At 55.5% G+C, this 26,001-nt stretch overlaps 3 protein-coding genes across 6 annotated transcripts; all 3 read left to right on the forward strand.

The window, feature by feature from the left end:
* Positions 1-261: 261 nt before the first annotated feature.
* Positions 262-10,639, forward strand: DCAF11 (DDB1 and CUL4 associated factor 11). 2 transcript variants are annotated; one of them, XM_090055328.1, is made up of 15 exons: positions 262-419; positions 1,448-1,656; positions 2,011-2,138; positions 2,242-2,363; positions 3,159-3,223; positions 3,341-3,441; positions 3,908-4,054; positions 4,159-4,213; positions 6,697-6,765; positions 7,194-7,251; positions 7,940-8,125; positions 8,233-8,386; positions 8,777-8,929; positions 9,493-9,599; positions 9,744-10,639. In XM_090055328.1, the coding sequence occupies exons 2-15, from the start codon at positions 1,520-1,522 to the stop codon at positions 9,870-9,872; spliced, it is 1,611 nt and encodes a 536-aa protein (XP_089911454.1). In that variant the 5' UTR covers positions 262-419; positions 1,448-1,519; the 3' UTR covers positions 9,873-10,639. The 2 variants fall into 2 exon arrangements, with proteins under 2 accessions (XP_089911454.1, XP_089911453.1); XM_090055327.1 differs by having other exon boundaries at positions 265-419; positions 1,434-1,656.
* On the forward strand, positions 10,390-13,034 carry FITM1 (fat storage inducing transmembrane protein 1). Of its 3 annotated transcripts, XM_090055330.1 has the most exons (3): positions 10,390-11,102; positions 11,579-11,912; positions 12,732-13,034. In XM_090055330.1, the coding sequence occupies exons 1-3, from the start codon at positions 10,390-10,392 to the stop codon at positions 12,846-12,848; spliced, it is 1,164 nt and encodes a 387-aa protein (XP_089911456.1). In that variant the 3' UTR covers positions 12,849-13,034. The 3 variants fall into 3 exon arrangements, with proteins under 3 accessions (XP_089911456.1, XP_089911455.1, XP_089911458.1); XM_090055329.1 differs by having other exon boundaries at positions 11,579-13,034; XM_090055332.1 differs by having other exon boundaries at positions 10,788-11,118; positions 11,579-13,034.
* A 328-nt stretch (positions 13,035-13,362) lies between these two features.
* PSME1 (proteasome activator subunit 1) lies at positions 13,363-25,951 on the forward strand. Its single transcript, XM_090055333.1, has 11 exons — positions 13,363-13,554; positions 13,844-13,876; positions 14,399-14,461; positions 15,040-15,129; positions 15,301-15,349; positions 15,734-15,831; positions 17,247-17,315; positions 17,394-17,461; positions 25,194-25,248; positions 25,449-25,535; positions 25,630-25,951. The coding sequence occupies exons 1-11, from the start codon at positions 13,516-13,518 to the stop codon at positions 25,708-25,710; spliced, it is 732 nt and encodes a 243-aa protein (XP_089911459.1). The 5' UTR covers positions 13,363-13,515; the 3' UTR covers positions 25,711-25,951.
* Positions 25,952-26,001: the final 50 nt, after the last annotated feature.

A 26,001-nucleotide genomic window follows, 5' to 3' on the forward strand; every position in this document is an offset into this window, starting at 1 on the left:
GTTGGTCATTTCCTGGCTGTTGTCCACTGCGGGGGCGGAGCCCTTCTCTGAGCCGTCAATCATTTACCACTATCCAATCCAGCATCGCTCCACCCACATTGCTACACCCTGACCAATCATCTTCCCCGAGCCCCGCCCCCACGATCCACCGGCCAACCGGTGTGGCAAAGCCAGTCTCAGCTGTCAGTCGCTGTCCAATCACAGACCCGAATAGGACACCGCCCTTCCTCTGAGTCCCGCCCACAAGACAGACCAATCAGCACTCGGGGATAGCTAAAGCCGACTGCCCCACGCGGGGCGGGGCGGGGTGACCCGTGAGCAGCCAATGTGGGGCGGCAGCGCTAGCCCCGCCCTGCCCTGCAGTCGCAAGCTGCCAGCACCCCACGATGTAAACAAGGCCTCGCCGCGACCGCTGGCAGGTGAGGAGGGTTCTGTGCGAGTTTGGAGTGGGAGGTGCTCGGGCCTCTTCTGATTGGCCGGCGCCCGGCGGGAGTGGGACAGTAGGGGAGCGGGGCGCTGGAAGCCGGCGGGGCTGGGGGCCTAGGAGGGCTCTGATTGGTGCATGGAGGAGGGGAGCACGCGTCTTCAGGGGGAGCCAGAGTGTCCCCGAACTAAGTGGCGTGCTGATTGGTAGGGCGCGGCAAGGGAGGTGCCTGATTGGTGGGCCCGTCTCTGGGGGGCCTTAGAAGGCCCTGATTGGTGTAGTGAGTTCAGGGAGGGAGCTGATTGGTGTTCTCCTGAGAGGCAAAGCTGGCCTTTTACTATGCTGGACTCTGATTGGCTGCAGAGGTCGAGGGTGCTCATAATGATTGGAAGGGTGGGGGGAGCAAGAGTGGTGTTTTGAGTAAAGGGCACTGTGGTGCAGTGACAATCCCTGTCCCCCAGGATGCTCTGAGCAACAGAGTCCCTCAATTAAGCGGGATCCTTATTGGTGGGACTATTCAGTATGGAGGCCAGTGATTGGTGGGCACAGTGGGGAGCCCTGGACAAGCTTCTATTGATTGGGAGCTGGGCAATGAAGAGGGTGTATGAGTATAGGGAGCTCTGATTGGCTGGGAACTGTGGTATACAGAGAGGGATAGTGTTGCCTTCTGTATATCAACAGCTCTGATTGGTGAGTGGTTGTGGTATATTGAAGGGGGAAATGCTGCCCTAAGTATTGAGAGCTCTGATTAGTGGGTAGCTGTATACCAAAGAGGGTAAGGCTACCTTCTGAGTTTTGAGAGCTCTGATTGGTGGGGGCTGAGGTATACTGGTAGGGCAGTGCCACCTCTGAGTATCAGGAGCTCTGATTGGCAGGTAGCTGTGGCATACCAGAGAGGGCAAAGCCACCCCCATGTATTGCAAGTTCTAATTGGCAGGTGGTCGTGGCATACGGAGGCGGTGGGGCAAGAATGCCCATTGAATATCCCACCTTTCGATTGGTGGCTCAGGTTTCTCCTTTCAGGGGGTCCCGATCCCTGGTTGACAGAGCCAAGAGGGCAGCCACCCTGACCCAGCTCTGGAGGATGCCCTAAGCATGGGCTCGCACAGTAGCAGCAGCGCAGGCACCGGGGGCCGAGACGCCCGGGATGGCTGGACCCCGCGGGGCTCCGAGGAGGAGGAGGAGGACGAGGATGTGGACCTGGCCCAGGTACTGGCATATCTCCTGCGCAGGTAACTTGCCCCCACTGCGGGCCCAGCACCCTTTTACCTTGGGTCTGAGGCAGGGAGCTCTCCCCTCCAGGGGGTGCCAGGTCTAACCTATGGGTGGGGCATGAGGCAAGGGCCTTTGCTGTCTGGGGGAGTCCTGTCAACTGGCAGGGGGGTGTCTCGGGATGAAAATTTGGTGGGAACTGGCTTGGCTTACAGGGGCAATTGGGAGGTGATATCAGGGCAAATAGAGCTTTTATTTCCCATGGTGAATTTAATGCCCCCCCCCGCCACCCTGACTTTTCTCTTATCCTGGGCAGGACTCCTGGGCTGTCCCAGGGATCCTGACCAAAGCTGTGTGTGTGCCCCCCACCCCAGGGGTCAGGTGCGGCTGGTGCAGGGTGGGGGCCCCACCAACATCCAGGTGGTCCAGAACCTGTCAGACTCAGACGACGACAACGACTGCGCCTGGGAGGGGCGACTCGGAGACCGCTACAACCCCCCTGGTAAGCCTGGACACCGGGGCTCTGTCCTTGCTCGGGGGAGGGAGGTGGGGGCTGGGACCCCAGATGCCTGGGTTCCCTCTCAGTGTCCTTCCCCCTCCTGCAGTGGACTCCACCCCCGACACCCGTGAGCTGGAGAAAAATGAGCTTAAGACACAGCTGGAGCTGGCTGTGGGCAAACTGGGGCCTGGGCAGGCTGAGCACAACCTGCCCCGCCTCCTCTCCCAGGTACGCTCCCCAGGGCAGGGGCTCAGGGGCTGGCAGCAAGCGCACCTGAGTTTTGTCTCAGCTCTGGGCAGGGAATGGAGTCTGGTGGGTTTGAGCAGGGGGGCTGAGCCACCTGAGTTTTATCCCTAGCCCCTAAGAAGTCTGTTGTGTATAGAGCAAGCAGGGACTGCTTTCTGGGAGTGGGGTGGGGTTCAGTAGGTTGGAGATGGCTGGGAGCCTGGATGCCTAAGTTCTCTCCTAGTTTTGGGAGTGGGGGGAGTAGGGGCAGGTCTAGAGGGTGAAGCCAGGAAAGGCTGTAGACCAGGGGCGGGCCATTATTTCGAGCAGAGGACTGCTTACTGAATTTTGGTAAGCCACTGAGGGCCGCATGACAGGCAGCTAGGGGCAGATGAATATTAATTTTCTAAATTTGTTAGGGGCCCCACAGGCCGGATAGAATGGCCTGGCAGGACGCATTTTGCCCACCCCTGCTCTAGACACCTGGGTTCTCTCTGTGGCCTGGGAAGGGACTGGAGACGTGTGACTTGGAGCAAGGGGCCTGGGAGCCTGGATCTTGTCCCAGCTTGGGGGAGGGGGCAGGTCTAGTGGGTGGGAGCCTAGACACCTGGGTTTTCTCTGTACCCTGGGAGAAGTGGGGGCTCGTGGTTTAGAGCAGATAGTCTGGGACCCTGGATCCCAGGGTTCTGTCTGCAGGTCTCTGTCAGGTCTGTTGCATTCAGAGCAAAGTGTTGTGGGGAGGGAGAATGGCTGTTCCTGGAAACCTGGGTCCTCACCCTGCCTTGGTCTCTTCCCCAGAGGGAGCGGGGCATGTGCCACAGTGGCAGCTTCTCCTCAGGCGAGTGCTCCCGTGTGATGTCACAGTGAGTATGGGGGGCACAGGGGTAGTGGGAAGACATGTGGGGGGGTGGAGCTGGAAAGTGTAGGGCAGTAGGAGGCCCCATTCTGACCCGCACCCCCCCCCCCCACTATACCGCCAGCTTCCTGCCCAACCACCTGGCCTTCACAGACACCTACTCCCAGAAGGCCTTCTGTGGGGTCTACTCCAGCGATGGGCAGCTCTTCATGTCAGCTTGTCAAGGTAAAGGTGTGGGAGGCCACCTGCAAGTCCATTGTGGGGAAGGGGTGTCCCACAGTCCTCCTTTAATTGCCTGGGGCAGCCCTGCTTCTCGGCTCCATAGGTAAAGGGGCTCTTCTTCCCCTCCCTCCCCCCTGCTGTTAGGTCTGGTAGGTCAGGGGTATCCCCCAGCCCGGGGCACCCTGCTATCCCTCTCTTTCTGCCTCAGGCAGCCCCCTCACTCAGCATTGTGGGTACTGAGTTTCTGCCACTCTTAATCATTGTGGGTAATGGGCAGCCCACAGTCTTCTGCTTTCCCCAGGTCTCCTGGCCACTTGGCCTCATGGGTAAAGGGGTGCCCTGCTAAGCCTTGTGGGCAGGGGACATCCCAGCAGTCCCCTGCCACTCAGTCTTGTGAGTATAGAGGCACCCCCCAAGTGCTTGGCCTTGTAAGTAGGAGCCATCTCAGCAGCCTCCCTCCTTCCCTCAGACCAGACGATTCGCCTGTATGACTGCCGCTACGGAGCCTTCCGGAAGTTCCGGAGCATCAAGGCGCGGGATGTGGGCTGGAGCATCTTGGACGTGGCCTTCACCCCCGATGGTGGCCACTTCCTCTACTCCAGCTGGTCTGACTACAGTGAGTGTGGCTCATCGGGGCCCTATGGGCACCACCATCACCATTGCCCCTACTCCCCAGGTTGGTGGTGCTCACCCCAGCCCCTCTCTTGTTTTCCCTCCCAGTTCACATCTGTAACATCTATGGGGATGGAGACAACCACACAGCACTGGACCTGAGGTACTGGAGGGATAGTCATCTTGGACTGATATGACTGGGCAGGGGCTATGGGAGCAGTGAGCTTGGGCTGAGGAAAGGAAGGATGGAGACCAGCAGAGTAAGGACCCTGGGCTTCTGAAAAGCAGACTTTGACTCGCTCAGGCAACTCCATGGGCAGGAACCCCTGGGAAGCCAGGCTGAGGGTGAGGGGTGTCCAGGAGAGCTGGCTGTAGTTGAAAGGAACATTACTGAGGGCATAGGAACAAACCATCCCAATGTGCAAGAAGAGCAGCAAGTATGGCAGAAGACCAGCTTGGCTTGGTAGGGAACTCTTCAGTAAGCTAAATCACAAAAAGGAAGCTTATAAGAAGTAGAAACTTGGGCAAATGACTAGGGCGGAGTGTAAGAGTATTGCTTGGGCATGCAGAGATGAAATCAGGAAGGCCAAAGTGCAACTGGAGTTGCAGCTAGCCAGGGACATGGAGGGTAACAAGAAGGGTTTCTACAAATATATCTGCAACAAGAGGAAAATTGGGAATAGCGTGGGTCCCTTACTGAACAGGGGAGGCAGCGTACTGACAGAGGATGCGGAAAAGGCTGAAGTAATTGATGCCTTCTTCACCTCAGTCTTCACAGGCAAAGCCAGCTCCCAGACTACTGTGCTGGGCAGCACAATTTAGGGAGGAGGTGAGCAACCTTCAGTGGTGAAAGAGAAGGTTGGGGACTGTTTGGACAAGCTGGACATGTGATCAGATGGGATGCACCCGAGGGTGCTGAGGGAGTTGGCTGATACGATTGCAGAGCTGCTGGCCATTATCTTTGAACACTTGTGGCAATTGGAAGAGGTCCTGGACAGTTGGAAAAGGGCATATCTACTGCCAATCTTTAAGAAAAGGAAGGCGAAAGATCTGGGGAAATACAGACCAATCAGCCTTACCTCAGTCCCTGGATAAATCATGGAGCAGATCCTCAAGGAATCCATTTCTAAGCACCTGAAGGAGAAGGTGATTAGGAACAGTCAGCACAGATCCACCAGGGGCAAGTAATGCCTGATGAACCTGATTGCCTTCTGTGATGAGATGACTGGCTCTGTGGATATGGGGAGACCAGTGAACGTAACATACCTTTATTTTAGCAAGGCTTCTGATATGATCTCCCATGGAATTCTTGCAAATAAGCTGAAGAAGTCCAGATTGGATGGATGGACAGAATGGTGGATAGAAAACTGGTTGGATTGTTGGGCTCAGAGGGTAATAGTAATCAATAGTTTGATTTCAAGATGGCAGCTGGTATCAAGGGGAGTGTCCCAGGGGTCAGTCCTGGGGCTGGTCTTGTTCAGTATCTTCATCAACAACCTGGAAGATGGCAAAGAGTGCACCCTCAGCAAGTTTGCGGATGACACCAAGCTGGGGGGGGGTACGCTGGAGTGTAGGGCTAGGGCTCAGAGTGACCTACACAAATTGGAGAATTGGGCCAAAATTAATGTCATGAGGTTCAACAAGGACAAGTGCAAAGTCCTGCGCTTAGGATGAAACAGTCCCATGCACCGATATAGCCTGGGGACTGACTGGCTGGGCAGCAGCTCTGCAAAAAAGGACCTGGGGGTTAGTGGACAGTAAGCTGAATATGAGCCAGCAATGTGCCCTTGTAGCCAAGAAGGCTAATGGCATCCTGGGCTGCATTGTATTAGTAGAAGTGATTCTTCCCCTCTCCTGGGTACTGGTGAGGCCACATCTGAAGTCCTGTGTCCAGTTTTGGTCCCTCCACTGCAGAAAGGATGCAAACACATTGGAGTCCAGTGGAGGGCAACAAAAATGGTTCAGGGGCTGGGGGACATGACTTATGAGGAGAGGCTGCAGGAACTGGGCTTATTTAATCTGGAAAAGAGAAGACTGAGGGGGGGAGGATTTAATAGCAGCCTTCAACCACCTGCAGGGTGGGCAGCAGCCTTCAAAGAGGATGGAGCTGGACTGTTCTCAGTGGTGGCAGATGACAGAACAAGGAGCAATGGGCTCCAGTTACAGCAAGGAAAGTTGAGGTTAGATATTGGAAAAAACTTTACGAAGATTAGTAAAAGACTGGAGCACTACCCAGAGAGGTTGTGGAATCTCCATCCTTGGAGTTTTTTGGGGACAATCCTGCTTTGAGCAGGGAGTTGGGCTAGATGTGACCTCCTTCCAACCCTAACTTTCTATGATTCTAACTGGGGGCAGGTTGGTGGAAATGGCCTTCTTGGGCTGTGAGGTATCAGGGGAATAGGAGGGGACAGACATCTTGGGCTAAGGTGACTGGGGTTCTGGGAGGGAACAGACTTGGGCTGAGGGAACTGAGAGGGGGTGGGCATCTTGTTCTGAGGTGATTAGGGAGGTCGTGGAGGGTGGTAGCCATCTTGGGCTGAGGTGACTTAGTGGGGGTGGCCATCTTGGTCTGAGGTAACCAGATGGGCAGGCATCTTGGTCAGGGGGGTTGAGGAGACGCTATGTCTAATTGACCTTCTCCTTCAGGCCGGATGAGAGACGATTTGCTGTCTTCTCTCTCACGGTATCTTCAGATGGACGGGAGGTCCTCGGGGGGTAAGTGACCACCTCTTCCAGTTGGAGTCTGTCCAGTCCTGCCTGGTGCCAGACAGCTCCTAGCTGTGATGCAGTGAAACCCAAACTTCTCAGATAACACTAGGGGATCTGGGGGCTCCATGGTCCAGCACCACACAGTGCCACTTGGTTCTTACCTACAATGCCATGGTTCTCTTGAGGCAACATGGCTAAAAGCAGAGAGGATTCTGAGATTGTGTAGCCTGCACAAGGCAGTCCTGCCTGGTTCTTTCAACCACAAAGTGAGCAGAAACAGAGAATGTGGATTTCATGGCCTACACCATATCTGGTTCTCACCCACAATGTCATGGAAACCTAGATGCACCTCTGCTGAGAGCAGAGAGGATTCTGGGATAGCTCTGGCCAGACATCTCCAGCCCCCTTCCTGACAAGTCCATCTTCCTCTCCAGAGCCAATGACGGCTGTGTGTACGTCTTCGACCGTGAGCAGAACAGGCGGACCCTCAAGGTATATAGCCCAGGTGGTGGCAAGGGCAGAGAGGATTCTGGGAGAGATGGGTTACCCACAGTGGCTAGGAAGTAGTGGCAGTGGGTGCCCTCCAGCTGGAACACAGAGGACTCTAGGAAGGGGATACCCGTGATGCCATATTTGTAGGTGAGGACAGAGAATTTAGGGATGTCACTTGGTGTACCAAGCCCTAGGACAAGAGTGGGGTGGATTTGGGGTGGGCGATGTGCCTCCTCCTTTGGCATAGTAGGTACAAGAGGTGCTCTCATGCTAAAGTAAAGAGGATTCTGGGAGGTAGATTGCCTTTGACCTCTTGGCATTCTGGGAAATGGGTGCCTTCAGGTGAGAGCAGAGGATTCTGAGAGACAGTACCCATAATTCCAAGCAGATTGTGACAATGAATGCCCATAGGCTAGAACAGAGCATTTTGGGATAGCATTTACCTACAATACCAAGCCTCCTGATGAGAGGGGTGTGCATTCCAGGAGATTACCCACAATTCCAAGCAGGTAGGCACATGCATGCTATTGAGCAAGAACAGAGAGGATTTTGGGAGGGAAACTACCCACAGTGTTAAGCAGGTTGCTATAATGGGTGCCTGTATCTATGACCCAGACCAGAGAGGATTCTGGGAGAATACCCACAATGGCCCCACTCCCTCTACCACTTTCCCCCCCGCCCCCCCCAGATCGAGTCACATGAGGATGATGTGAATGCCGTGGCCTTTGCCGATGCCAGCTCCCACATCCTCTTTTCGGGGGGTGACGATGCCATCTGCAAGGTGTGGGATCGGCGCACTATGCGAGAGGACGACCCTAAGCCCGTGGGCATGTTGGCTGGGCACCAGGATGGCATCACCTTCATCGACAGCAAGGTGAGCCCTGCAGGGGGGCGGCGGGGTGCTATATGGAAATGGGAGAAGCAGGATAATGCCTTGCCCCCAGGGGGTGGTACAGGACCAGCGCAATCTCCTTTGCCTAGGGGGATGCTCGGTACCTGATCTCCAACTCCAAAGACCAGACCATCAAGCTGTGGGACATCCGGAAGTTCTCGGGGCGTGAGGCCATGGAGGCATCCCGCCAAGCTGTCACCCAGCAGAACTGGGACTACCGGTGGCAGCAGGTGCCCAAAAGAGGTCAGGAGCAGGGGGACAGGAAGTAGAAGACGAGCCTACTTGTTGGAAGACAGTTAGCCTGCGTTGGGGAATAGGATGTAGAATAGCTGGGAAGGACAGGATGGAAAACTAGGTGGGGGCATGGCAAAGAACAGGAAGCGAGGTCGCTGCAGGATTAGTTGGGACAGGAAGTAGGGTGCCCGGGAGGTGGATGTTGGGTGGTGGGGACAGGAAGTGGAGTGCAGGTAGGGTGGAGAAGGGGGTAGGAAGAATGCAGCATAAGAGGAGGTTCTGTGGGCAAATCAGGAAGTCCCGCCTCCTGCCAAGAGGGGAAAAGTGGGAAGTCCTGCCTCCCCTGGTAGGAAGTCCCACCTCTGTGGGGCAGGCTCTAACGCAGCTGGTCTCCGGCAGCTTGGCGCAAGGGGAAGCTCCCAGGCGACAGCTCCCTGATGACCTACAGAGGCCATGGGGTGCTGCATACCCTGATTCGCTGCCGCTTCTCCCCACCCTACAGCACCGGCAGCCAATACATTTACAGCGGCTGCTCCACTGGCAAGGTGGTGGGTGAGTTGCTTGGGGGTGGGGCTACACTGGGATGTGGGCAGAACTAGAAATGGGTGGGGCAGTGGTGGGGACAGGGGCATGGCCAAATCGGGATGGAATTGGGGGCTGGGGTTCCATGAAGTAGACTGGGCCATTGCCTGTGTGATGATGAGGTAAGGCAGAGCCTTTGCTCCTTCCCTAGCAGCCAGTGTAAAAGTGGAGAGGCTTCAGGATGCAAGGGCAGGGCTATGGGGCAGGCAGTACCATTGCATCCTGAGGTCAGGTTTGGGCTGTACCATTGTGTCCAAACCCAATTGTGTCCTAGTGCTTTGGACTACCACTGGGTTCAGAGGGGGTGTAATGGGCAGGATGGGCCTTCCCATTGGGCCAAGTCCAGACTGGAATTATACCAGTGCTCCCATTGCGAGGTGGGGGAGGTTCCAGTAGGAAGTTTCATTCTAACTGGGCTTGGGGCAATAGGGAGGGAGTGGCACATACCACTGTTGGGGGGCTTGGGAAATACCATTCTGCACAGCTAATGTGGGGGGAAGGTAACCATTTATTCCAACTCGGTCCCCCCGCAGTGTACAGCCTCCTGACGGGACGCATTATCAAGAAGCTGACCAATCACAAGGCCTGTGTGCGGGACGTCAGCTGGCACCCCTATGAGGAGAAGATCGTGAGCAGCTCGGTGAGTGGGCCAGGATCCAGCAGGGGGGAGGGGGGGCGGGGTGCAGATCTGGGGCCTGGCAGCATTGAAGAGGGGGGAGGTATTCTCCAGCTGGGTCCAGCAGGGGGTGCTCTAATGGCCCCCCCCACCCGTTTCTTCCTGCAGTGGGACGGGAGCCTGCGAGTCTGGGAGCACCGCCAGGCTGAGTACTACGAGGATGACCTCAGGGACCCGGGGAGCCCCCCCGGGGCCCCCAACCCCCCCCGGGCCACACCCCGCTCCTCCAGCCAATAGCGCACCTTGATTGTGCCCCCCCTCACAGGAGAGACTCTGGCGATGCAATCCATCCCCCCCCCCACCCCTCATTAGGGGCAGGGACCCTTGGGTGGGGCTTCCCCCTTTGTGGAGCCAGGGCTTTGCTTTTCGTGGGCAGAGGCAGTTGGTGCTGGGGTGGTACAGGGCTGGCAGGCAGGGTCTCCCTGCCCGTGGCGGGGATGCCAGCTTGTGCAGCAGTGAGTCGGGGAGCTTTGCCTTCCTGACAGTGCTAGCCCTGACATGAGGGAGTGGGGGCCGCTGGCTGGCTCCGGGCAGGGGGAGGAGAACTAGATCTAGGTCCTCTTCTCTGCCTGTCCTTGACCTCCCCTCCACTCCCACATACTAAACTCCCCTGTCAGCTGTTCCCTCCCCCCCAACTGCTGTGGGGGAGGGGTGGTCTCTGGGTTTGGGTCGGTCTTTGGTGAGTCCCTGGCTTTGCCTCTCTGATTTGGGGGGCTGGTATTTTTGGAGGGGTGCTTCTGTCTTCCCCCCCTCCATGGGGAAGGGAGGCTGTATATTCTCTGCTAGTGGGGGGATGCCCTCTTGTTTTTTAAAGGCTGGGAAGTGTGTAGGGGTGTCTCCCATATTCTCAGTCCCATGCGGGTCCCCCGTGCATGGAAGGGGCAGGCATAGGGGATTGCGGGGGGGGGGGGCTCTGTGTCCCCCCCCCACCTTCTGCCCCGTGCCACACGGGGGTTGTCTGTGTCACCTGCTGTCTGTGTTGAGAATAAACCTCTCTAGACGTGTCTCTGCGCCCCTTGATTTGGGGGGGAAGCCCCTCTTTCCCTTGACCCATTCTGCAGGAGCTAATACTCTTCACTTACCCCCCCAGGTTCCCTTCTGCCCCCCTCCAATCGTATTGCCTGCACCCCCTCGCAGGCCCCTGGGATCAGCCAGCAGCTGCCACCTGTCACTTTTAGGCCAGGCCCCGCGGCTGTCTTTGGCCAGGCCAGGCTGTGCCCGTCAGTGTGGTGCCATGGGGGCCTGGGAGGTGTGGGGGCTGGCGCGGCGGGCACTGGGGCTGGCAGGGGGCTTGGGTGAGGGGCTGCTGAGGCTGGCTGGGGAGCAGGCTGCCTGGGTGCTGGCGCTGCCGGGAACGCGCCGGGCCTACCATGCCGGACTTGCGCTGCTGGTGCTGCTGGCGCCCCTGCTGCGGCTTTACGTTAGCCCCCATGCCGTCTTCGCCAACCCCCGCAACTTCTTCCATGTGTGAGTCCCCTGGCAGGTGCTTCTGGGCTCAGGGCTGGGGGGCGGGGAGGGGGAGAGTGGGGTTTTGAGGTCTTGAGATGGCAAGGGAGGATCCGTGGGGGGGAGTTTGGGTGCTGGGTTGGCTGGATATGGGGGAACTGGGGGCTCTGAGGGTCAGGGGAGGGACTGTGGTCTGTATCTGGGAGGGGAGGGGACTGGGTGAGGGGACATCTGAGGTAGGACTTGGGGTTGGGGCTCAGGGCACAGTGAGTGGGAGAGCAGGAGTTACTGGGGTGTTGGGGACTGGGCTTGAGGTCTGGGGGGCCCTGGGATCTCAAGGGGGAGGGATGGGGACAGACGGGGGATGGGGTTGTGTGGAGAGGTCCAGGGCATGGGGCATTTGGGGATGGAGGGAAATGAGCACAGGAAGGCGCTGGAACAGGAGTGGGTGACAGAGCCTAGGTGCCCCCCTCATCTCTGCCTCCTCCTGTCCACAGGAAGCTGGTGGCATCGGCCTGGGGCTGGACCAGCCTGCTGGTGGCAGGGCTGCTGCTGCCGCTGGTGGCAGGTGCAGCAGGATGGGTGGGTGCAGCGCTGCGCCCACTGTGCCGATTGGCTGTGGGCACAGGGCTCTGGGTAGGTGCCCGAGCTGCCTTTGCCCTGGCCGAGGACCTGACAGGCCACTGCTACGACCCGGTGCCTGGTGGGCATCTGGTGAATGCGCTGCCCTCCAAGGCAGCCTGCAGCGCAGGCGGGCACCGCTGGGCTGGCTTTGCCCCCTCAGCGCCTGCCTTCCTGCTCACCTTCTGCCCACTGCTGGTGCTGGAGGAGGCAAGTGTGTTTGGGCGCTGCCTGGCGCGGGGGCTGCGGCCGGGGGCCGCACTCCATACCCTTTTCCTACTCAATGTGGCACTGCTGGCACTGTGGCCAGCCCTGCTGGTGGCCACGTTGCTGTGGCAGCCGCCCTATGCCCCACATGCTGCCGGTACTGCCACCGCCACCCTCTGCTGGGCCCTGGCCTACCGTGGCTGGTACCGCTGCCGCTGGTCCCCCGGCCGCCCTGGCGCTGGTCTCTTCCCCCTGGCCGCTGAGCGCTCCTGAGGGATCCTGGTGTGTGGGGTGGGGCAGTGGGCAGAGTTGGAGGAGGGGGGTAGGGTGAGGGGAACCCAGGTATCCAGTAGAAAGCATGGGGTGGCCTCTGCAGTACATGCAGAGATGGGAGGGGGTGGGAAGCCCTGGCATCTGGGAAGATGAGGCCACCTCTAGAGAACATCTGGAGAAGATGGGTGATGCCAACCTAGGTGTCTGGGAGAAGGTGGGAGGTGAGAATCTGGGTGTTTGGGAGGAGAGAGTGGGGGCATCTCTGGGCAATGTGTGGAAATGCAGACATCTGGGAGGAGGAGGCTACCTCTGGAGAAGGTGGGAATCCAGGCATCTGGGGTGGGCCAGGCCTAGTGAACACCTAGAGACGCTCTGCACAGCGGCGGGCAATAGACTTATCCCAAGCTCAGCCAGGAACCCAGGCATCTGGGAAAGGGAAAATCACCTGGAGAGCATTGGGCAGGGGCATCTCCCCCTGCAATGGAGCATGGACTTGTCTGGACTGAGGAACCTTGGTGTCTGGGACAGCCTGGCTCCATCCATCGGTAGGAGAAGACTGAGGGGTCCACATGTCCTTGTCACCTTCTGGGGCCAACTGGCGTGGAGAAGGGACCCAGGCATCCGAGAGACCACCTGTCGATTGACGCCAGACTACTTTCATCATGAGTGCAGCTTGTCTCATCCTTGGATGTGGGATGGGAACCCAGTCCTGCAGGAGAGCCGGGGCACCAGTGGAGAAGGGCAGGGTCGCTGTCTGTGCCAGCAGGGATGTGGGATGCAACCCCAGGTGGCCAAGCGGACACCCAGGCTGAGAACTTGGGTGTTGGGGCACAAATAAAGGTGGCTTCTGAGTCTGGCATTGTCTGCCTGGTGTTTGAAGTGGGGGCAGGGGGACACCCAGGTGTCTGGGGGAAGACTGGAGGGGCTTCCAGTGGCGGGGAAGCAATGGGAGAAGAGGGGTCTGGGATGGGGAGAGGCTGAGAACCCGGGCATCGGAGACCAATCTGGACCACCACCCCTGCTGAGGTTACTGCTGCGGAAAGCTTGCAGCCCTTGCCCCTCCCCACTGAGGGCACTGGTGGGGAAAGTTTGCAGTCCTGGCACCCTTCCTCCCCCACCACCAATGAGGGCACTGCTGGGGGAAGCTCACAGCCTCTGTCCCCCACCTTGCATGCTGAGGGCACTGCTGAAGGAAGCTTGCAGCCTTTGGCTGCCGTCCAAGACAGGAAATCCCCAGCCTGCTGCTTTCGATTTCACTTGTCACGCTCACTGCTGCGGCACCACGCGCCCGTGCCTGGACTGGCCCCACACACCCCCCGGTGTCCCCCCGGCCATGGCTGCCCTCCGCCTGCCCCCCGCCAGCCAGGCCCAGGTGAGGGGGGGCGGGTGGGGAGGGCAGAGGCCTAGCCGGAGCTCTGAGGCCTGGCTGGAGTAGCTGAGGCCTAGCCAGGGTATTTTGGGCCTGCGGGCCCCCAGCGTTGTAGTGGGGGTGGGGTGGGAGAGAAGTGGCTGGGAGCCCCCCTAGACCCCCTGCTGGAGCTAGAGGGGCTGTGGCTGGCAAAGGAGGCACAGTCCGGGCTGGGGGAAGCTGTAGGGGCTGGTGCTGGGGGCAGTTTTGGGGGGGCCCTGGTGACCCCCCACACACATTGTGTTCTACCCAGGTGGATGCCTTCCGCAGCGAGCTGTGTGCTGAGGTGAGATGCTGTGAGATCCCCCTAGCAGTGCCCTTAGGGCTGGGGGTGGGGAGCAAGGGCTGTAAGGTTCTCCCAATCCTGCCCTCGGGATGGTGGGGCAGGGGATGTGAGCTTCCTCCAGCAGTGCCGTCAGGGTGTGGGGGGGCAGCAGCGGCTGTGAGCTTCCCCCAATGATAAGGATGCACGGGGTGGGCAGGAGCTGTGAGCTTCCTCCAGCAGTGCCATCGGGGTGGAGGAGCAGAGGCTGCAAGGTTTCCCCCACCAGTGCCCTCGGGATGGTGGGGGGGCAAGGGTTGTGAGCTTCCCCTAACAATGCCCTCAGTTGGGGTGGGGGGCCTGCGAGCTTCCCTCAGCAGTGCCCTTGGGGCAGCAGGGACTGCAGGCTTCCTCCAACAGTGTCCTTAGTGGGGGTGGGGGGCAGGGGCTGTGAACTTCCTCTAGCAGTGCCCTTGGGATTGGGAGGGATGAGGGGGCAAAAGCTGTGAGCTTTCCTCAGGCACTCCATCCTGTTCCCCACCCCAGACTGAGCAGATGGTGGGGAGTCGCTTCCCAGAGCAGATCGCAGAGCTGGATGCTCTTCTCAAGGTGGATTGGGGGGGGCAGGACATGGGGGGCTAGAAAGCGGGGGCTCAGGGGCATCTAGGCAGGGTGGGTGTACTGAGAGAATAGGGAGAGACTGCAGGCCTGGAGGATTTGGAGGGTCCAGGTCCTGCTGGGGGGGCCCAGAGCATGGGGTGGTGGTGAGGGGAGCAAGAGATGGGTTGGGATTCAGGGGCTGGAGGGCTGGGGGGGCTGGGGTATTTGGGGGGGCTGGGGATTGTGGAGTGTGCTGAGGGGGGTTGTGGTCAGGGGACCTGAAGAGACTGGGGCTGGAGGGAGGGGTGTGGGGGCACTAAAGAAGGCTTTGGGGAGCCAAGGATTGTTGGGGATTGAGAGGGGACTGGGAGGTGTGGGGGGTCAGGGAGGGGGGTTGGGGTGTCTGTAGAGAGTTGGGGCTTGTGTCTGGGGTAGGAGGGAGTGGGGGCAATGGGGGGCTGGGGGGTGCTGTGGGCATCTGGGAGTTGAGGGAGGGAAGAGCTGAGCTGGGGGCATCCAGCAAGGGGTCTCTGTGGAATCAGGGTTCAGGGCACCCACTGATCTCTCCCCCTTCCACCCCACATGAGGACCCGGTGCTGAACCTTGTAGACCCCGGAACGCTGCGGGCCGAGCTGGACATCCCCCTGCCTGACCCCGCACGGGATGCCCAGCGCCAGGTGAGGGCTGGGGGAGCTGGGGAGGTGTACGTTGCCCCAGTGGGCACAGGGATATCTGGGGGGGGGGGGTCTAGGCTGTGGGGGGGCTGCAGGGAGAACCCAAGGGTGTGAGAGGGTCTCAGATATCCCCCATCCGGTCTCTTTCCCTACCCCCACCCCCACCCCCCACAGAAGGAGAAGAAGGAGAAGGGGGATGACAAGAAGGACGATGATGACAAAGGTGGGGTTGTGGGGGGCCTTTGGGGGGGCTGAGGGGTGTGAAAAATATCAAGGGGTCATGGGGGGGTTGGAAGGCTGTGGGGGGCTGTGGTAGGACTTGCATGGGTTGGAAGGGGCTGGTGGTTGTTGGAAGGTAGGACGGCCTGGTTGGGGCATTATGGGACTGGGAGCGTATAGAGGGTCCACAGGGGCTGGGGGAGGCTGAGTGGGGCTGGGGGGTGTCAGACACTGGGTGGTGTGGGGAGGCCTGGGTGGTCATAGAGACCCCAGGGTGGGTGCTGGGGGGCCGGGGGGCGGTGCTGCTGAGGCGGGGGGCATCGGGGCCTCAGGGCGGCACTGGAGGGGCTGGGAGGCCACAGAACAGGTGTAACCCCAGTGCCGGCAGGGCCCCCGTGTGGCCCAGTGAGCAGCAACGCCGTGGTGCTGGGCCTGGTACAGCGCGTCGCCCCCCGGCTGCAGCGTGCCAAGGAGGAGCTGGGGCTGGTGAGTGACATGGCAGCAATGCAACCCCCTGCACCACAAAATCACAACCTGCACCGCCACTGCTGCGCCAGGGGTGGGGGGCTAGGGCTAGGGCTGGACATGCAACGCCACCACCACACGAGACCGCACAGCCATATGCCATTATTGTGCGGCTGTACGCACATCACACCACACTGCCACCACACTATGCACTGCCACTGAAGACCACTGCAACCACATCACGACATGGCTGAACACCACTACACAATCATGCAACACAACTGCACACTGGTACACAACCATACAGCTATGCAGGGTGCCAGGGAGGAGCTGGGAGTGATGGGTCACACTGTACAGTTATGTGACCACACAATACCGCACTGCTACGCTATACCACTACACAGCTGTGCAACACTGCACACCATGACCACGCACTGCTGCACAACACCATAGCCACATGTCATGCTTCTATGCAGCACACTAGGGGGGAGCCGGGGCTGACAATACCACAGCCACACAACACTGCACACTGCAACACAGCTGCACACTGCACACCATTCCACAGCTGGAGGCTGTTACACAACTGCACACAATGCTACAGAACCACACAATGCCGCACACCACTACACAACTGCACGCTGCCCTGCACCAAGACAATACCATGCACCACTACATGCCTGCACACCTATATACAGCCACGCTGCTACCCCCTACAACCATAAGCTGCTACACAATACCACAACTGCACCATACTGCAGCGCACCGGGGGGAGCTAGGGCTGGTGAGTGACTCCCAACACTACTAAAAACCACCACAACCACACCACTAGACAGTCACGCAACACAACTGCACACTGCTACACAACTACACAGCTATGCACCGCTACATTGCTACACAACTGAACATAACACTGCAGTCATACAGCTACATACACACCACACTGTTACACCACCTCTATAAGGCACCAGGGAGGATCTGGGGTTGGCAAGTGTCACACTGCTACACAACTACAAACCCCTGTACAACACCACACATATCTCAACACCACCGCATGGCACCATAGAGGGTCTAAGGCTGGTGAGTACCACACTGCTACATAACCACACACAGCTACACATGCAACATCACAACCCCACATCTACACAACTGCACTGCCACTGCAACGCCCCCAGGAATTGGGGTTGGTGAGTGTGGCCCAACCATACAATACTGAAACTACACAGCTATGCAACACCACACAGCACACAACAACATACTACTGCAGCTACACAACACTGCAGCCATGCCATAACTATACATAGCACTACTGCTGTGTCTACCCTGGAGACCACACTGAGCTATACAATTGCACAGCACCACACGGCAGTGGGATACACACACACACACACACCAGGCATCCAAGACCATGCAACCACCTCCCCACTCTCTCCCCACAGGTCTCTGTGTGGGTTCAACTCCAGGTGCCCCGAATTGAGGATGGCAATAATTTTGGGGTTGCTGTGCAGGTGAGCCCTCCCACTGTCCCTGCACCCGCCACTGCTCCTCCAGCCCAGCTGCTCACCCCTTTTCTCCTCCCCCTGCAGGAGAAAGTCTTTGAGCTCATGACAGCGTCTCGCACCAAGCTGGAGGGATTCCAGACCCACATCTCCAAGTAAGTGCCTGCACTGGGGTCCCCCCAAACATCCCCACCCTAGCACATCCCACTCCCCCTTCAGCAGCCAACGGGCCCCAGCATTCGTCCAAGCCAGTGCACCCCAGAAATGCTCTGTAGGGGACTGTTTAGTCCCATGGCTTTTTGCAACTCCAGAGCTTGTTCTGGTGGAGGAGGGGGCAGGGGTTGCATTTCATGAAGCCCTTGCCACATGCTACATATATCATGCACTTCACTGGTGAATCATGCAATAAATTTTAGCCTGCTCACATGTGCATGGCAATTATAGGAACGTAAGAACTGCCATTGCTGGGTCAGACCATAGGTCCAGCTTGCCCCATCTCCTGTATTACATGGAGAGCAAGCTGGATCCAAGCATTTTTCCCCCAATTTACTTCTTTCACTCACAGCATTTCAAGGCCTAGGATGTTGTGATTCAGAGGCTGCGCCCCTCACTCTTATGCTCAATAGCTACTGATGCCCCTTTCCTCCAGGAATGTGTCTCATCCCTGTGCGAATCCGGCTAAAACATCAACTTCCCTCATATCCTGTGGCAGTGCGTTCCATTCTTTAATTTCGTGCTGGGTAAAAAAGAATGCCCTAGTGTTTGTTTTAAACTCACTGCCTGCTAGTTTCATGTTGTGACCCCCCAGCAAGCAATCCTATGGGCATTTGTACACATCATGGTTTTTGCCCTTTCTTGCACTGCAACGGCATGACTGTTTGCATGAGCGGGTTTTCTGGACGCTTTCTTTCTGGTGCATTAGAATAAAACTCCTTATGACTTTCTCTTCACCGTTTAGTATTTAGTAAACCCTTCTCCTGTCCTCTCTTGAGCATCTCTTTGCTAAACTAAAACGGCCTGGCCTCATTAGTCTGTTCTCATATGGAACCCATCCCTACCACTGATCCATTGCCCTTCTCTGAACCTTCTTTAGTCCTTCCATATCCTCTCTGAGGCCTGGGGACCAGACTTGGGCACAGTAGAGCAGGTGTGGATGCACCGTAGATTTCTAAGGCGGCATTGCGGTATCTTCTGTTTCGTTGATGATTCTCTTCTTAATCACCCCTAATGTTTGCCTTGTTGACAGCTGCTGAGTACAGAGTTGTTTGGCAAGCTGTCCATGGTGACTCTCAGATCTTTCCTGGGTGGTAACAGCTAAGGCAGAGCCCATCAGAGTGTCTAGGGAGAGTTTGGCGTGTTTTTGTCCATGTGCATCGCTTATCTACATTGAATTTCATCCATTTAGTTCCCCATTTGCTCAGTCGTACCAGCTCCTTCCATAGTTGCTCGCAGTCCACATTGTTTTTTACCACTATGAATAATTTTGTCAGCTGCAAATTGGGCCACCTTGCACTGAAGTTTTGTTTTGCTGATGGCAACAGTTTTGTTTGCTTGCAAACCCTGGATCACTGCCAGTCATGTTTGCCTTGAATGAGGCACAGCTGTGCACAGAAAATACATGCTATTTGTGACTGGTGTGATTAATAACACCACCGCCAAGAACAGCGTTATTACAGTCTTCAGCATCACCATGATTATGATTTAAGTAATAATCATCACTAGAATATAGTTGTCATAATAATATATGGTATTATAATATATTACCAAACACTAATTATAATAGAGTTGTTATAATACAAGCTATTACTATATTATTACTATTATAATTATTGCTATTATAATGTATTATTATACTTAATTACATCATATAGCTGTTAGAATATAACAATAGCATTAATATTTAATTATTATAAGATAGTTACATTATAATAACATCTCACAAAGTACAATAAGCGAGCACAAGCATGTGTAACAAAATGGTCAAATGTAGTGTACAAACACAACAATATAATAATAATGCTAATATAGTCATAATTATTATATGGTTGTTATAACATAACATAACCATGGCATTATTATTAAATGATACATACAATTATAATGTAGTATTGTGATATCATAGAGGTAGCATTATATTATTAGTATTATAATATAGATATTATATGCTATTATTCAGGTTTAACTATAGTATAGTTACTATAGTATAACTATAATGTTAATGTATAAGCATTATAACTATAATATCGTTATTACAATTCAGTGGTGATGGTGATTAGCTGTTTGTTTGCTCAGTGCCTGGCTGATATTTGTGAGCCTTGCAACTTATCTGTGGAATTAATTGCAGTGAAATCTCTTCCTTATTGCAAGAGTCGCATGTTTTCACTCCAAATCCCAGTTTGTTGCAGTTTGTATTTGCCTCAGAATAGATTATGGATTATAGATCTATAATCTATAAATTCTAGATTTTATTATGAGTAACAACAGCAGCCACAATAACAGCAATATCATCACTATCACTAGTGCCGTTATTATTGATGCTGTTTGTGGGCTTGGCGCTCAGCTGATATTTCTGGGCCTCGCAAATTTCTCCCAATTCCTTTGCCAATTGCAGCAGAGCCGGTGTGCCTGCGTTCCGTATCCCAGCATGTGGCACTTTGTGTTTCTCTTGGAATAGACTCATGTTTGCATGGGAAAGTTCTGCTTTTAAGAAACAGTAGTGATAATGGTCTCTTTAGACTGGAACAGGCTTGGTGGGTGGTGGTGGGGAGGGGAGGGGAGGGGGCCGGTTGCCTTGTGGGTGTCGAGGTCTCTACCTGTGAATCTCTTGAGTGGATATTAATTAATTTTACAGCAGCAGGACATTGGCTGCTGAGGTCTCCCTGCTTTCCCTGGGGCAGGTTTGGGTGTGAGGCCTGGTGTTGTGTCAGGGTTGATGGTAGTTTTACGAAGAGTTTAGATGATGGAGTGTATGGGATGATTTGGATAGGGATGATCCTGCTTCAGGCAGGGGACTGAACTAGATGTGACCTCTGGAGGTCCCTTCCAATCTGACTTTATAATTTCTATAAGAGCTGCCATTTTCCCAGTTGTGGCCTTGGCTCCACCACGATCTGCTGGCTGGGAAATTGGCTTCGTGGTCGGACCCAGAGGGTTGTGATTGATGGCAGTCACTCATCATGGTGCCCTGTGACCAGTGGGGTCCCTCAAGGCTCTGTCCTGGGACCCATACTGTTCAACATCTTCATTAACGATGTGGACATTGGAGTCAGGAGTGGACTGGCCAAGTTCGCCGATGACACCAAACTTTGGGGCAAAGCATCCACGCCAGAAGATAGGCGGGTGATCCAGGCTGACCTGGACAAGCTCAGCAAATGGGCAGACGAGAACCTCATGGTGTTTAACACCGAAAAATGCAAGGTTCTCCACCTTGGGAGGAAAAACCTGCAGCACCCTTATAGGCTCGGCAGTGCTACGTTGGTTAGCACTACAGAAGAAAAAGACTTGGGGGTCATCATTGACCACAAGATGAACATGAGCCTCCAATGCGATGCTGCGGCTAGTAAAGCGACCAAAATGCTGGCGTGCATCCATAGATGCTTCTCGAGCAAATCCCGGGACGTCATTCTCCCCTTGTACTCGGCCTTGGTGAGGCCGCAGCTGGAGTACTGCGTCCAGTTTTGGGCTCCACAATTCAAAAAGGATGTGGAGAAGCTTGAGAGAGTCCAGAGGAGAGCCACGCGTGTGATCAGAGGTCAGGAAAACAGATCTTACGATGACAGGCTGAGAGACATGGGACTCTTTAGCCTGGAAAAGCGCAGGCTCAGGGGTGATCTGATGGCCACCTATAAGTTTATTGGGGTGACCACCAGGATCTGGGGGAACGTCTGTTCACCAGAGCGCCCCAAGGGATGACGAGGTCGAACGGTCACAAACTCCTGCAAGACCGTTTCAGGCTGGACATAAGGAAGAATTTCTTTACTGTCCGAGCCCCCAAGGTCTGGAACAGTCTGCCAGCGGAGGTGGTTCAAGCACCTACATTGAACACCTTCAAGAGTAAATTGGATGCTTATCTTGCTGGGCTCCTATGACCCCAGCTGACTTCCTGCCCTTTGGGCAGGGGGCTGGACTCGATGATCTCCCGAGGTCCTTCCAGCCCTAATGTCTATGAAATCTATGAAATTTACTGGCTCAGACTGTAGGTCCCTCTTGCTCGATCTCCTGTGTCGCTGTAGCAGAGACCCCTAACCCTTGCTTCTGGAGAGGTAGGAAGCCCACATCCCACGAGCTGGCAGAGACCCAGAGGGCTTTGTGGCTGATCTGTGTGGTATGGAGGCTGCAGCAGAGACCTCTGTGTGGGACAGGGAACCTAGGGGCTGGCATAGAGCAAGCGCAGCCTGAGCTAAGTCGACCTGGGCTGTCAGGAGAGACAAGGCTGAGGGCAGTGGTCTGGGGCAGTAGACTTGGGCTGAGGGGCTCAGACAGAGTAACGGGACCAAGGCTGGGAAGCCTGAAGCCCAGGCAATGGTGAGAGGCTGGAAGAGCCAAGGCTGCACTGGGGCCAGAAGCCGCCTTCAGTTGATCCCGCGTGATGTCTGCACTGGATGTCGCATCACGTATGATGCAGCGTGGAACCTGCGCCACGTCTTCAACAGTCCAGCCCCGCCCACAAGTATTCTAATATCATAAAAGTCTTAGTTTGTCCCTCTGTCCCTAACGCTTCATTCACACTCTGACTGGCTGTCTTGGCAGCCAATCACAGTGCTCCAAGACTGCATGAACTGCAGGTGGCTGCAGCACCGAATTGACAGCAGGGGCAGAGGGCATGGTGTAGGGGGCGGAGGCTAGCTGTGTGGAGGCAGAGGCGGGTGGTGCAAGGGGGTGGTGAACACGTTTGGACCCACGGCGGCAGCACGAGGGAGGTGGGGAATGGGCCTGGGCCTGCTGGAGCATGGGGGAAGAGCAGGGCTGGACACTGCAATGGGGGGCATCGATGATGACAGAGGGGAAGAAGCAGGGGGGCGAGCTCAGCACAGCTTCCCTCTCCCCTCCCCCAGCCCTGTTCCCAGGAGGCGGTGGCAATGCAGTGGACAGAGCCGGGGATGAGGTCAACAGTGCTGGCCTTACTCCCTGCTCCCTGGATGTGGCCGCGGCACAGGGTGTTGGGTGGTGGCTCTGCCCGTGCCCCTTCCATGTCATTCACGGGGAGGGGAGGCAGGTGGATGCAAGCTAGGCGGAGAAATGGGCCCAGTCCCACGGCGGGGAGCGGGCCTGACCCTGAAGATGGTGGGGGGAGGCAGCCAGGCACAGGCCTCTGTCCTCGCCTGCACCTCCTCCCCCTTCATTGGGGTGATTGGCTAGTAGGTATATATTTTTACACTGAGAAATCTCTGCCAGTTGCAATAGGACTGCACCAATTTCTGTTCACAATCCCGGTTCTTTCCACTCTGGTCCCCTTCCCACAGCCCTAGGTTGCTGTTTGTACTGCAGTTTTCCAGTCAGGACCATAGATAGGTGTTGGCCTTATGTCTGTCTGCAGATTATTTTGTTTGCAAGGCAAACTTCTGATTATGAGAGGCCTGTTTCTTTGCCATGGGAATGTTTCTTTGCATGAAAACTTTTCTACAGAGTCGTGTTGTGACATGGAAACAAAGCAGTATCTGTTTGCACTGAGGCATCATTTGAAGTGGACTGATTGCACCCAAAAAAAGGCCCGCTGATGGTAACAGCATCAGACTGGCTTGCGTTCAGAGTGTCAGGTCATTGCAATGGATACCTGTTTGGACTGAAGTGGAAGGCAGGTATGCCACGGATAGGCAACACCCAGTACAGAAGCATGGCATGCAAAGAGGCATTTTGTGCCTTGGGATGCACAGAGGGGAAGGGGTGGGGGCTGTGTTGCCACAAAAAGGATAGGCCCCTTGTGCCTCTGCTGTCTGCCCCTGGCATGCTGACACCTTAAAAGTCGAGGTTGCAGGTGTTTTCGGCACTGCCCAAAAATGTTGCTGACCCCTGTGCTAGACTAACCAAAGGAGCTGGAGCTTGTAGATCCGGAGATAGCTATAGGGAAAGATAGAGCTAGAGGTAGCTGAATCTGTATAGAGAAATAGAGCTAAAGGTGTAGAAGTAGAGGCAGAGCTAGCTGGATATGTAGAGCTAGATCAGTGGTTTTCAACCTGTTTTCATCTGCAGATTCAAAACATTTTGAATGAAGGTGTGAATCCCTTTGAATTGTAAGTGTGAATGTTCATATACTTTTGATTGATCATAGTCAATTTTATCAGATCCCTCATAGTCTGTGGAACCCCAGGGGTCTGCGGATCACAGGTTGAAAAGCACTGAGCTAGAGATATAGAGCTAGAGCTAGATGGAGCTATGGAGCTAGAAATATATAGATACATAGGTAGCATTGAAATGGGCCAATATTTGCACTGGCTCATTCTGCTCCCTGCAGTAGACTGATATCCGTCAGCCTTGCACCTCACTGCTGCTTGCAGTGGATGAATTAGAAATAGGCTGGGATTATGTATTTATTTATCGGTATTGCAAACTTCTGCTGACTGAGACAGGGCTGTATTTGCAGGCATTCCATCTCTGCGCATTGCAAGGCACTGGTGTTTGTGTTAAAGGCAAATATCTGCTCTGAACAAGAGACAAGAGCAACCCTACTACATTATCCACGTGATCATCATGATCCACATGTCAATCATGACATAAATGGCAAGGGTGCCACACAAGTGTCCAATTTAAGGTGTCATGAAATGGGGGAGCAAGCCAGAAAAATGGTACATGTATGATGTAGGATGGTTTTATGACGTGTTGCTATGGTGTGTTAATATGATGTGTGGATGGTGGCTGACAGCTGATTGTGGGCATGGCAGGAAGCTGGCTGGGGGTAAGCCAGGGACTTTAAACCCCTGATCCAACAATGGCACCCCTTGCCATGTCTGTGGCCCAGCCAGAGGTGAAATTGGGGGACAAGAGGGTGCCTTCCAACCCCATTGCACCATGAAAGAAATATCTGCCAGCAGCCTTATATAGGCCGGTGTGGAAGTTTCTGTGCCAGCACCTGTTCGCCCTAAAGTAGACTTAAGATCTTTGCCCCAGGGAAAGAACAATTCTGCTGACAGGACAGTCTCAGCTGTTTGAGTCCAAAGTCCTTCTCCTTGTGAGAGGACAAGGGGGGTTTGCTCTTGGAAGAGCCCAGTGTGGCCACAGAACACACTTCTGCTGAGCATAGGGAATTATTGCTGGCTCTCTTTGCAAGGCCTTACACTGCTACCCTTGAAATGTTTGTATGGGGGGAGGAAAATCCAATCTGCTGATGGCAACAAAGGCACATTAGCTGAGGGGCCCAGCTCCTGCCCTTAGCCAGGTGAGGTCACTTAGCGCTGAAAGAGGGCAGATCCAAAATGTCCCAAAGGAGAGCACATTAAATGTAATGTGGATGTTAAATGCAACATGTGGATGGTTCTGATTGTGGGCCAGGGGAGGGGAAGCCATAGGCTGGCTGCAGCCTTGCTCCCAGCCTACCCTGTCCCTAGCACAGCAGACAGATGGAGCCTTGGGAGCTTCTGAGGGGTTTTTTAAGTCCCTAAAGCAGGTGAAAATCCCCCCTCCCTTCCCCTTCCTCCTCAGAGGCACCCTCCACTCCTCTTCCATCTCTCTCCCCTCTTCCATTCCTCTACCTGCATGTCAGGGGCTTGCTCTTTGTCCCATGCCCTTGCAAGTTCCCAGCTGGGTTTGAAGTAGGTTGGATGCAATTTTGGGGAAAGCAGGGGGTGGGGGGAGGGCATCCCAGGGTCTCCCAGCGCCTTCTCCATTCTGCTCCTTCCTCCTGATTTGGGGTGTAGATCTGATTTCCTGGTACTCTCTGCCCCATCTCCCCAGGTATTTTTCTGAGCGAGGTGATGCCGTGGCCAAAGCAGCCAAAAATCCCCACGTGGTGAGTATATGACCTGGTCTCAGCTGCCTAGATGCCTGGGTTCCCCAGCAACTAGCACCCCCTGACCCCTGGAGGATATCAGGGAGGATAGCTGGATCTTGGGATCCTCCAGGAAGGCCCCAATTTGTTTCACCAGGCATCCAGATTCCCTCCCTGGTAGCATCCCCCACTTTCACTTGTGCCATCTTTCCTCTCCATAGGGTGATTACCGGCAGCTGGTTCATGAGCTGGATGAGGCAGAGTTTGCAGAGTTACGACTGATGGTGATGGAGATTCGCAACCTCTATGTGAGTTGAGGGCATCTGAGGACATGGGATGCTGGGACTGAGGGGCTCCCCCAGACTGACCTGGGGGCCTCCCCATCTCTGTCCCTCTACCCAGGCTGTCCTCTATGACATTGTCCTCAAGAACTTTGAGAAGATCAAGAAGCCACGAGGCGAAACCAAGGGCATGATCTACTGAGGCCCTGCCCCCTTTCACTTGCTGAACAGAAGTCATAAGCTGCAAAGGCAGGACTTCCTGGTTTGCCTTCCAGTCCCATTTAGGTCTATTAAGGGAGATTGATTGTTCTGGTACTCTCTGGGCTCATGACATAGAGAATCCAATAGCCAGGATGGGCAAAAATGCCACTTCTTAACAAACTGGGCAAATCGATATTTCCTCCCTCCAAAAAATCTTTCAATAAATACTGATTTTAAAATTCCCTTGCTCTTTCTTTCTTTAAATAGCAACACTGTTGCACTAGGCTCAGAT

Source organism: Crocodylus siamensis, chromosome 6 (assembly GCF_052110815.1).
Source record: "Crocodylus siamensis isolate JL-2025a chromosome 6, ASM5211081v1, whole genome shotgun sequence".
Taxonomy (NCBI): domain Eukaryota; kingdom Metazoa; phylum Chordata; order Crocodylia; family Crocodylidae; genus Crocodylus; species Crocodylus siamensis.